This window comes from Carcharhinus amblyrhynchos, chromosome 9 (assembly GCF_965287045.1).
Source record: "Carcharhinus amblyrhynchos chromosome 9, sCarAmb.v2.hapA, whole genome shotgun sequence".
Lineage (NCBI taxonomy): Eukaryota > Metazoa > Chordata > Chondrichthyes > Carcharhiniformes > Carcharhinidae > Carcharhinus > Carcharhinus amblyrhynchos.
Genome location: NC_137332.1, coordinates 39,468,497 through 39,481,428, shown reverse-complemented (window position 1 = coordinate 39,481,428; position 12,932 = coordinate 39,468,497). Strand labels below are relative to the sequence as shown.

General features: G+C 42.3%; 1 protein-coding gene across 4 annotated transcripts in view; it reads right to left on the bottom strand.

Annotated features, from left to right (window-relative positions):
* The window catches only part of agbl4 (AGBL carboxypeptidase 4), a 791,814-nt gene that overhangs the window by 589,374 nt on the left and 189,508 nt on the right, over positions 1 to 12,932 (bottom strand). For all 4 annotated transcript variants that reach the window (XM_080195501.1, XM_080195499.1, XM_080195498.1 and 1 more), the window contains one exon: positions 10,548 to 10,642. In XM_080195501.1, coding sequence (XP_080051627.1) covers positions 10,548 to 10,642 — 95 coding nt within the window. The remainder of the gene's footprint in view (positions 1 to 10,547; positions 10,643 to 12,932) is intronic.

Below are 12,932 nucleotides of genomic sequence, written 5' to 3'. Positions count from 1 at the left end.
CTGTTCTTGAGTTGGTTAGTACATGTTCTCAGATTTTTGTATCTTTTTCCTGATGGAAGAAGGTAGGGATTATGTCCAGGATGCGCAGGGTTCTTGATTATGCTGGCTGCTTTTCCAAGGCAGCAGGAAGAGTAAATGGATGGGAGACTGGTTTGCATGATGGACTAGACTTTGTTCACGACCCTTTGTAGTTTTTTGCAGTTTTGGTCAGAGCAGGAGACATACCAAGCTGTGATACAACCAGAAAGAATGCTTTCTATGGTGCATCAGTAAAAGTTGGTGTGAGTTGTAGCAGACATGCCAAATTTCCTTAGCCTCCTGAGAAAGTAGAGGCATTGGTGGGCTTTCCCAACTATGGTGTCAGCATGGAGGGACCAGGACAGGTTGTTCGTGATCTGGTCACCTAGAAATCTGAAGCTCTCGACCATTTCTATTTCATCCTCGTTGATGTAGACAGGGGCATGTTTTCCAATATGCTTCCTATCTCTCTTCAGAGATCTGCAAAAAATGTTTCTCCCTCTCCCTGGAGTTCTGCTGTTTGAAGACAGGTCTTTCTCTGGGGGCTGCTGTCTGAGAGTCAGAAGACAGGTGTCTCCCTGAATCTTCTGTCCAAAGGTGTTAAAAGGCTGGAAGACTAGCAACCCATATAAACTTGTGTGTTTTTGCCAACTGATTCTTGATTTACGTCTATGGGAAATATTGCTTAAATTGGAACTAATGGAGATAGCTAGCAGTTAAGAATTAAACCTTGCCATGTTTAAGTATTTCAATTGGTAAAAGTTATGCAAATTCTTTTTGTTATAGTTAAGCTGGATTGTTAAATAATGTTTCTTTTAATAAAAGCTTCCTCGTGGGTCAACAGAATCACACTTGGAGAGAAACACCTTACCCTCACACCAATGTCAAAATCAAAAATAGTTGATTTAGGTGTCTAGGCTAATTTCATGGTGTACCTTGGAGATTCTGAACTGGTTCCTTACAGGATCCAATGGCAACTGCTGCTAACCTATCTCAAAACTTGGAACACTTTTAGATTTCTGCTGAACCGTTTTTGCTGTAAAAAAATCAGTCCTCTCGTCATGACTGTATCTATTGTCCCTAGCATCACCACAATAAATTATATTGCATCCTTTCCACAGTACTAATATTCTCTCTATAATGGAATGCTCAAAACTTCTTTAATTAATCCCAGTATGGCTTAATCAATGTCTTATGCAGAATCATTACCTACGTTTTTGTATTCAATGTTCCAATATATAAACCAGCAGGAAGTCATTTTACAACAACTTATCAAAAAGACATTACCTGTCAGTTCTGTACTGAAGTAACAGAAGTTTAGATATACCAGAGTTCTTACAAACCAGAGGAAATGGGCGAAGTATTTAAATGAGTACTTAGTGTCAGTATTCATCAAAGAGAAGGACTTTGTGGATGATGAGTCTGGGAAAGGATGTGTAGATAGTTTGAGTCAAGTTGAGATCAACAAGGAGGAGGTATTGGGGTTCTTGAGGAACATTAAGGTAGACAAGTCCTCAGGGCTTGATGGGATACACTCCAGAATACTGAGACAGGCAAGGGAGGAAATTGTTGGGGTGAAATCTTTGTATCCTCACTGGCTACAGAGGAGGTTCCAGACGATTGGAGAATAGCCAATGTTGTTCCTTTGTTTAAGAAGGATAGCAAGAATAATCCAGGTAATTACAGGCCAGTGACCCTTCCACCAATGGTAGGGAAATTATTGGAGAGGATTCTTCAAGGCAGGATTTTTTCCAACTTGGAAATAAGTAGACAAATAGTGAGAGGCAACATGGTTTTGTCAAAGGGAGGTCATGTCTCACAAACTTGATTGAGTTCTTTGAGGAAGTGATGAAGATGATTGATGAAGGTAGGGCAGTGGATGTTGTCTACATGGACTTCAGTAAGGCTTTGACAAGGTCCCTCATGGCAGGCAGGTGCAGAAAGTGAAGTCACATGAGATCAAGGTGAGTTGGCAAGGTGGACACAAAACTGGCTTGGTCAAAGACAGAGCAGAGCAGTGGAAGGGTGCATTTCTGAATGGAGGGCTCTGATAAGTGGCATTTCTCAGGGATCAATGCTGGGACCTTTGCTGTTTGTAATATATAAATGATTTGGAGGAAAACATAACTGGTTTGAGTAGTAAGTTTGCAGATGACACAAAGATTGGTAGATTTGTGGTTCGTGATGAGCACCATCAGAGGATATAGAAGGATATAGATCAGTTGGAGACTTGGGCGGAGAGATGGCAGATGGAGGTTAATCTGAACAAATGTGAGGTAATGCATTTTGGAAGGTCTAATACAGATTGGAAATACAAGTAAATGGCAGAACCCTTAAGAGTGTTGATAGGCAAAGGGGACCTGGGTGTACAGGTACACAGGTCACTGAAAGTGGCAATGCAGACAGAGAAGGTAGTCAAGAAGGCATACGGCATGCTTGCCTTCATCGGCAGGGGCATTGAGTTTAAAAATTGGCAAGTCATGTTGCAGCTTTATAGAACCTTAGTTAGGCTGCACTTAGAATATAGTGTTCAATTCTGGTTGTCACACTACCGGAAGGATGTGGAGGCTTTGGAGCAGATACAGAAAAGATTTACCAGGATGTTGTCTGGTATGGAGGGCATTAGCTATGAGGAGAGGTTGGAGAAACTTGGTTTGTTCTCACTGAAACGACAGAGGTTGAGGGGTGACCTGATAGAAGTCTACAAGATTATGAAAGGCATGGACAGAGTGGATAGTCAGAAGCTTTTTCCTGGGGTGGAATAGTCAATTACTAGGGGGCACAGGTTTAAGGTGTGAGGGACAAGGTTTAAAGGAGATGTACAAGGCAGATTTTTTACACAGAGGGTGGTGGGTACCTGGAACTCGTTGCTGGGGGAGGTAGTGGAAGCAGGTACAGTAGTGACTTTTAAGGGGTGCCTTGACAAATACATGAATAGGATGGGAATAGAGGGATATGGTCCCCGGAAGGGTAGGGGGCTTTGGTTAAGTCGGGCAGTGTGGTCAGTGCAGGCTTGAAGGGCCGAAGGGCCTGTTCCTCTGCACAAGAATAAACAAGAATGGGGCTGGAACTCACAACCTTAATTGATCAGTTCCTAAAATTAAAACCAGAACAGACAGTAAAATCTATTTGAAATGAGCATGTGAAGTGTGTGATAACTGGCAAATTATAGTTCTCCCACTGTTTATTATGATTTGACAGATTCTATGTAAGAAAGCACACCATTAGCAATGGTTAAGAGTTCTGATTTCATGAGCAATGTTGAATGGGCTAATACCAGGCAAGCTGATGAACTCATGATTGTTCAACCTTCCTCTTCCACAAATCTCACAACTGCAGGTATTTTTGCTGACAGGAATTACTGGATTCAGACGTCACACCAGTTATGAGAATGTTTTCTGTTACATCCACGGGGAATTTCACAATAACTTCATTGCAGTGTTAATGTAAGCCTTACTTGTGACTAACAAATAATAAATAAACTTTAATTAGGTCTTACAGTAAAGGATGATTATCTGATTACATCACAATACTGTCAGGTCTTGAACACAATACATATGCAGCATTTTAACAGTCCAAGTTTTGAAAGACTAGCTCATTTAGTTAAATCCTTTATACCAGAGTTAGTATATGATCTTATCCTCTAATAACACATCCTCCTGCCCTAATTTTTGCACCCTTGTGCCCAGTGATTCACTATATGACAATATCCTCTAACCTAAAGGATGTATACCATATGACTTGGCACTATGGCTTAGTTGGTTACAGCGCCTATCTCATAAACAGGGGATCCTGAGTTTAAATCTCAGTGGTGTCTTGGTCCATTTGGACAGTGTATTGGTGCAGTATTCTGGCACAATGGTTAGCATTGCTCACAATGCCAAGGACCCAGGTTCAATTCCAGCCTCAGGTGATTGTGTGTGTGGAGTTTGCACATTCTCCACATATCTGCATGGGTTTCCTCTGGGTGCTGTGGTTTCCTCCCACATCAAAAGATGTGCAGGTTAGGTTGATTAGCCATGCTAGATTGACCTTTACTGTTAGTGGATTAGTCGGGTAAATACATGGGGTTACGGGTATACGGTCTGGATGGGATTGTTGTCAGTGCAAGCTCAATGGCCCGAATGGCCTCTTTCTGTGGAGATTCTATGATTCTAAAGCAGTGCCTGGATTGAAATAAGACTGTGGATCTCTTGTTACTTGAATCTGATTTGTCATACTTATTACAAGGTTAGCTTGCTTCCAACCTATTGCCACTTTCACAATGCTCAAAAACTGACTCATATTAATTGTCAATTCCTCACAAATCTGCTCACAAGATTCCTTGCTTATATTTCTCGTGTCTTCCCTTGTGAATAAGTGGAAGAAATAATCCATCAGAATGTGAAGAGAAAGACAGTGATAAGGAAGCATGTGTGTCCATTTAAGTCAGATACAGATATGAAAATAATCGATAATTAGTAATTTTTAGCATGAATAAATGAGTACTTTGTATTGGTTTTCACAGAGAAACAAAAGCACAAGAAACTAGTGGTAAAAGGGAAACAACAAATCAGTCAAAGGAGAATAATTTTCACAAGAATGATGTCAGAACAATGGTTCCAATGATCAAACTAAAGTTTAGGGGTGACCTAATATAAGTACTTAAGATTATTAAGGGATTTTGACATGGCAGATGTAGAGAAGATGTATCAACTTCCTGAGGGAATCTGAAACCAGAGTCCACAAATATAAGACAGTCACCAGTAATGTGTTTCATAAACACTACTGTAGACAGTTAGGCTGGTTGTTTCTGTGCTGTAAGTTCTATGTAACCTTTTGTTTATAATTTAAATAGAAAAACGATAGTAGAAAAATAAATGAAACTAAAGACTGACAAATCTCCAGGATCTGTGGCTTTCACTCCCAGGAGTATTGAAAAAGAAAAGATGCATTAGACATAGGGGGGTCTACCGCCATGTTATAGCCAGGAAAACCTAGTCATAGCTTTTCAAAGACCCTTTCATTCACATATTGTAATTTTGTATTGTAAATTGTAAACATCATTCCACTATTTAAAAATGGACAGAGTATGAGAACAAATAATTACAGATGTGTCACTGTAACATTAATTACTAGAATCTATTATTGTACACAGAAAGACAAGTATCAAATGATCAAAGAAAACAAGCTTGCATTTATGAAGATCAGGACATATCTGACTGATATTGCTGACCTTGAGAATATCGTAAAAAGTCTGACAACACCAGGTTTAAGTCCAACCGATTTATTTGATAGTAAACTCATAGCTTTTGAGGTTTCCCTCTTCTTCAGGTGAATGGAGAGTTCTGGCCTCAGACAGAGCATATAAAGCACAGACAGTTTACAGATTACTGATTAGAATGCGAATCTTTACACCTAACCTGCTGTTCAAGTCCTAAAGTGGCCGACAATGTGAGTGGGAAGGAGCACTGATCACAGGTTAAAGGGATGTGTATTGTCTCCAGACAGTACAGTGAGTGAGGTTTTGCAAACCCTGGCAAGTCATGGGGGTTACAGATAGTGCGACATGAACCCAAGATCCCTGTTGAGACCGTCCTCATGTGTGCGGAACTTGGCTATCAGTCTCTGCTCAGCGACTCTGCGCTGTCGTGTGTCTTGAAGGCCACCTTGGAGAATGCTTACCTGAAGGTCAGAGGCTGAATGCCCATGACCACTGAAATGTTTGCCAACAGAGAGGGAACAGTCTTGCCTGGTGATTGTTGAGCGATGTTCATTCATCCGTTGTCGTAGCGTCTGCATGGTCTCCCCAGTGTACCATGCTTCGGAACATCCTTTCTTGCAACGTATCAGGTAGACAACGTTGGCCGAGTTGCAAGAGTATTTACCGTGTACCTGGTGGATGGTATTCTCACGTGTGATGATGGTATCCATGTCGATGATCCGGCATGTCTTGCAGAGGTTGCTGCGGCAAGGTTGTGTGGTATTGTGGTCACTGTTCTCCTGAAGGCTGGGTAGTTCGTTGCGAACAACGGTCTGTTTGAGGTTGCGTGGTTGTCTGAAGGCAAGAAGTGGGGGTGTGGGGATGGTCCTGGCGAGATGTTCGTCTTCATCAATGTTATGTTGAAGACTCCGGAGAAGATGTCATAGCTTCTCCACTCTGGGGAAGTACTGGACGACGAAGGGTACTCTGTCCACCGTGTCCGTGTTTGTCTTCTGAGGAGATCGGTGCGGTTTTTTGCTGTGGCGCATCGGAACTGTCGATGAGTCGAGCACCATATCCTGTTCTTATGAGGGCATCTTTCAGCGTCTGGAGGTGTCTGTCACAATCCTCCTCATCTGAGCAAATCTTGTGTATACGGAGGGCTTGTCCATAGGGGATGGCTTCTTTAACATGTTTAGGGTGGAAGCTGGAGAAGTGGAGCATTATGAGATTGTCTGTGGGCTTGCGGTACAGTGAGGTGCTGAGGTGACCGTCCTTGATGGAGATGCGTGTATCCAAAAATGCAACTGATTCTGGGGAATAGTCCATGGTGAGTCTGATGGTGGGGTGGAATTTGTTGATATCATCATATAGTTGTTTCAGTGATTGTTCACCATGAGTCCAAAGGAAGAAAATGTCATTGATGTATCTGGTGTATAGCATCGGTTGAAGATTCTGTGTAGTGAAGAAGTCTTGTTCGAACCTGTGCATGAAGATGTTGGCATATTGAGGTGCAAATTTGGTCCCCATGGCTGTTCCGTGTGTCTAGATGAAAAACTGGTTGTTGAAGGTGAAGACATTGTGGTCCAGGATAAAGCGGATGAGTTGTAAAATTGCATCTGGAAACTGGCAGTTGTCAGCATTGAGCACTGAGGCAGTTGCAGCAATGCCATCGTCGTGGGGGATGTTGGTGTACAGCACCGAGACATCCATTGTGCCGAGGAGTGTCCCTGGTTCAACTGCTCCATGTGTGCTGAGTTTCTGTAGGAAGTCCGTAGTGTCGCGACAAAAGCTGGGGGTTCTTTGTACAATGGGTTTCAGGATGCCCTCGACGTAGCCGGAGAGGTTCTCACAGAGTCCCATTGCCGGATACGATGGGACGGCCAGGTGTGTTTGCCTTGTGTATCTTTGGGAGGCAGTAGAGATCTCCAATGCGGGGAGTACGTGGAATGAGAGCACGGAGGGTGCTCTGAAGGTCCGGATCAAAGGTCTTGATCAGATTGTTGAGTTGACAAATGTGTTCTTTGGTCGGATCTGTGGGTGACTATCTGTAGTGTTCCTCATTATTTAGTTGTCGGTACACTTCTTTACAGCAATCTATTCTGTTCAGTATGACGATGGCCCCTCCTTTGTTTGCCGGTTTGATGATAATGTTGCAGTTGGTCTTGAGAGTGTGGATGGCATTGCATTGTGCTTGGGTGATGCTCGGGGCCGTCTTGTGAGTGCGGCTGATGAATCTGGTGTTAAGGCACTTCCTGATGGTTTGGGCACACAAGTCCAGTTGAGGGCAGTGGCCTTCCGGAGGAGTCCAATTGGACTCCTTCCTCTTAGGTTGCTGCACTGCGGATCTGTCGGCCGTTCTGGTTCATCGGCTGTCTCATTGTGTTTGCTGTTGGCCTCTTGGGGTTTGTGGAAAAGCTCCCGCAGCCTCATTCGCCTGATGAATTCCTCTGTGTCTGCTGCGAGACTGATGGGGTCCATTTTGGTGGTGGGGCAGAAATTGAGCCTTCAGCTGAGAACTTCGATTTCATCTGGTTGAAATGTGTAGTCCGACAAGTTGACAATAGACCTCCCTGCGGTAGTGCTGTTTTCTACTATGGTGCCAGGGGAGGCTTGGTTGTTGCTGGCGGTGATGCCGAGTTTTTCAAGTTTCCTGTTCTTGGTGTGCATGTAGGTGGTGTAGTTTCTTTGTCTCATCTGCTTGGCAGAGTTTCGCAGTTGGTCTACATCCTGAGCACAAGTTGAGAATATGTATTCCATTTTCGTTTCCAGGGTGCGGCGTTTACTGTAAAGCTGGTTTATGAGGTGGATGAGGAGTGTGAGACAGGTGCGACGGCAAAGTCTCTCAGCGTAGTCTGTGTTATGGGTTGCCCTGAGTGGGTTCATGATCTGTTGTCCTTTTGGTATCTTGTCTGCTTTCTTGCATCTCTGTAAAAACTTGATGTCTGTGTCGATATGCGCAATCTTCTTGGAGATCCTCTCCACTTGGATCCAGCAGTTTGCGGTGTCGATAGTACTTTTTACCGTGTTTACCCCAGTCCAACGTCGGCATATCCACATCTTGAGAATATCATCAGCATTTTGGATAGGGCAGTCTAGATGGACTTTCGGAAGGCATTTGACATTTTTCCACACGTAGTAATTTGTAAAAATACAAACATATGGAAACAGAGTAACTTTGTGACATGGGTAGGTAATTGGTTAACAGGTAAGAAATAAAAAGGAGAATATTCTCCGAATAGCTATGTGGTGTTTCCCAGGGATCAGTGCTGAGATTTCAACTTTACATCATGCATATTAGTGACCTGAATGAGAGAATAGAGAGTTGAATATCCGAGTTCGCAAGAGCACTAAGTTTGGGTGCGTGTGAGTTATATACAAAGCAAAATCCAGGAGATACTGAAAATCTGAAATTAAAACAAAATGCTGCAAGTATTTAGTGGGTCAGGTAGCACTTGTGAAGAGAGGAAAAGAGTTAACAGTCAGGATTTTCCTTCTGAGGTCAAGAAAGTGAGGTCGGGACCAGTTCTGAAATACACTCCCATGGGGCAAGTAGTCACAGCTCATGATTTTTGTGGAGTCAAGGCTGCTAATTAGCTGCAGGGTGGGTTGGTTGATCAATTAGCAACCACAAAAATGCAAGAATGAAGGCAGGACCACTTAAATGCAGGTCTCGTTTAAACACATCACGGCATCTATTACTGTGGTTGATGTCTGCATGATAAAATCCAAGCACCAAGGATCGAGGAACAGAGCAGAGGCTTGGCACTCAGAATAGGGCTGCCTCTCAATTTTCTGGCACTGTCCTTGAGATTCTTTTGGATGCCAGGAAGGAGAACTGGGAGGTCATGTTTCTAGAAGGTGGAAGGAAAAAGCCAATCAGTCAAACTAGACTGACATGGTCTTAGGTGACTGAGACTATCAGCAACCTCTGTGATAAGGTGGAATTGGTTTAATATGGAGGAGGGGGGATGTGAAATGGGATATGAGGGGCTAGAAGGGGGGCTGCAGACTCGTTAAAGGCAGAGTATGACCTGCTGGAGGAACACTTCCAAAGTGCACAAGGGATCCCTACAGGCAGGCCTCTTTTCTTTGACACAACCTTGCCCAGCAAAAGATGCTAGGTTATTTGCTTGGTGTAAGCCAGCCCCATCATAGGTAAAATAGTACCAGGTAAATGAATTGACCACTACCCCATAAAATGGGAGACTGGTTGGGGGAAAGCAGAAAGAGGGAGAGCAGGTCACGGTCTGCACTCCATCACCTTCAGACGTGCAGGCAGGAAAACATAAAAGTTCAACCACTGGAGTTCCAAGTACTGGCTGACTCAATTTTGAAGAAGGGCCTCATTTGTATGTACCCATCGCCTGTTTAAGATAAGGGACCTGGATACTTACGTTGCTTAGTTATGTCATGACATTTTTCCAAATATTGCGGGGGCTTCAAATTATGCCTATTAATTTCCTGGCTCAATATTGAATTATGCACTCAATTTGTTCTGAATAATAATTTTTGAATGATTATCACTTTTGACCAAAAGTATCAATTTTTATTAATATTTGGAAGGACAGTCCAAATATCTTAATTAGCCACATTTCAATGTTTCAACCACCTTGTGCCACCAGCGCAAAAGTTGCATTTGAACCAGACTTTACAGTTGCAAAGATATTTATGTCAATGCTTAACTTCAGTTTTCATGTATATCAACTTTTCCAATGCAAGATTGCCACTTGAACTTTATATTCAAACATCATTATTCTGATGCTTCATGAAATAACTTTTTTTTCAAATGTTACAATGGAGCTCAATTTATGTTAAGAAATTTAGGGATAGAGCACAAGAAATCACAATGATTGGAGTTAGGGGAGCATCCCTGCTCCTCTTGGCTCTATAGGAACATTTGATAAAAACCTCCTTTTTGTTGACAACTACGGGGACAGAATTCTCAGCAAAGAAAGTCTAATAGCTGCTTTGTATGTGCAAAACAAACTTCAGCAAGGTACCCTTCATTTACATATCTAACAAGCCTAACATCTGTTTTAAATGACCGTCCAGGATGCTTTCATCATAAAAATTTAGTAGTTGCCTGATATCTGCACAAATTCTGAGCAGGCCATCCCATTACTGAATGGTATGTTTTGTGCCCATTTCACACTGAAAAAATTGGAGCAATAGAGAGCAATTTCCACATCCTGACCTTTTGTAGCACTATCACAGCCCTTCATTTTTGATGTTTATAAGTCTAAAATATGGTTGCTGTATCAAATCTAGAACAATGTTTGAATCAATCCAATAACAAACATGTTTGTTGCCGCAATGCTTTGTAATGAACTGTAAGTTGTTTTACCATTTTGATCTGCTGGTTGATTTTACAACGGGTGTCATTCCATCTCTGTAGAGACTCTTGGTTTTGCTGAAGTTCACAATGTTGAAAATTACCCTCTGGAAAAAAATATTAAAAATCAGTTCATTAAAACTCAATACTTTTAAGTAAAGTATTTGCTTAAAGATATAACTATGGCCTTTGTAAATACATTATTTGGTAAAGTAATGGATTATTGAATGTTCTAAAGAAATTTCAAGCAACTGGAAGTAAAGTTTGACTTTCTTCTTTTAAATTGTCTAACCATATACGGATCATATGAACATGAGGAGGAGGAGGAAGAACTTCTTCTGGTTGAAGTCTGCATGATAAAATCCAAGCACCAAGGATTGAGGAACAGAGCAGAGGCTTGGCACTCAGAATAGGGCTGCCTCTCAATTTTCTGGCAGAAATTTTCAAGAAGAACTTGAGAAGGAACTTCTTCTCTCAGAAGGTAGTGAATCTCTGGAATTGTCTGCCCATTGAAGCGGTGGAGGCTACCTCATTGAATATGTTTAAGTCACAGGTAGATAGATTTCTGATCAATAAGGGAATTAAGGGTTATGGGGAGCGGGCAGGTAAGTGGAACTGAACCACTTTCAGATCAGCCGTTGAATGGCGGGGCAGGCTCGAGGGGCTAGATGGCCTACTCCTGCTCCTATTTCTTATGTTCTTATGTTCTTACATCCATACAAACATACAAGTTACAGCAGGAGTAGGCTACTTGGCACTTTGAGCCTGCTCTGTCATCCAGTAAGATCATGGCTGATCTAATTGTAACTTCAACTCTACTTTCCATCTACGCCTGATAACACAGAAACTAGGAGCAGGAGTAGGCCATTCAGCCCTTCATCCCTTCGCTTAACAAGGGCTTATTCAACCCTTCAACCCCTGGCATAGTGGAGGACATGTCCCTGACTACAGCAATGGTAGTGAAGTGGAAATAGACAACAGCTTCAAATTTCTAGATGCCCAGATCACCAAACTGTCTCCGTCCCTCCACACTGATGCTATAATTAACAAAGTCCACCAACAAGAGGTTGCTGTGAAGTTAGTGTTTGTAAAGTTATAAACATTATAAATGCTGGTAAAATGCTAAAGGTTGTAAAATTGTTTAAAACGCAGTTTAGTGTTTTGTATGCTTGGAAGCTGCAGATACAAAAATTCAATGGAGGCTGAAACAATGTAACAAGAACAACAGAGTTGCTTTGGTAACAGGCTTAAGACATTTGAATAACAACATGTTAACCAATCAATTTAAAATAAGCATTTGAATCTGATCAGCCTGTCAAATTTATATATGGTGTTTTGATAACCTGTAAACCAATCCCACTGCACAAATTTTGGTACGTCATAGGGAGTATAGAAAAAAATTGCTCCCAGCTCCAAACTGCCAGAGCCACAAGAAGACCACCTACTAACAGCTAGACAGAGAGACACAGACAGACAACTCTCAGCTAGTGTAAAAGCCACATTTTATGACTTTAAAAGAAAGCCTCATTTCATCTCAGAAGGACACAAGAATAGAGCATAGAAGAAAGGAAATTCCAGGAAGATTACAAACTTGATTAACTAAACGTATGGCTGTAAATTGGGAGAGGGGAGTGTGCAGTGGGACCCAGGTGTCCTTGTGCACTAGTCGCTGAAGATTAACATGCAGGTGCAGCAGTGGTAAAAAAGGCAAATGACATGCTGGCCTTCATTGCAAGAGGTTTTGAGTACAGGAGCAGAGATGTGTTGTTGCAACTATACAGGGCCTTGGTGAGGCCACACCTGGAGTATCGTGTGCAGTTTTAGGCTCCTTTTCTGAGGAAGGATATTCTTGCTCTCGAGGGAGTGCAGCGAATGTTTACCAGGCTGATTCCTGGTATGGCGGGACTGATGTATAAGGAGAGATTGCCTAGGTTATGATTGTTTTCACTGGAGTTCAGATGAATAAGGGGGATCTCATGGAAGTTTATAAAATTCTAACAGGTCTAAACAGGATAAATGCAGGGAGGATGTTTCTGTTGGTGGGGGGGTCCAGAACCAGAGGTCACAGTCTGAGGATTCAGAGTAGACCATTTAGGATGGAGGTGAGGGGACATTTCTTCATCCAAAGAGTAGTGAGCCTGTGGAATTCATTACCACAGAAAGTAGTTGATGCCAAAACATTGAATGTATTCAAGAAGTAGCTGGATATAGCAACTGGGGCAAATGGGATCATCAGCTTTGGGGAAAGAGCAGGATTAGGCTATTGAGTTGGATGATCAGCCATGATCGCAATGAGTGGCAGAGCATGCTTGAAGGGCCAAATGGCCTCCTCTTGCTCCTATCTTCAATGTTTTTATGATTGATATTTAAAACTATATAGTGATTATAAAACTTCTA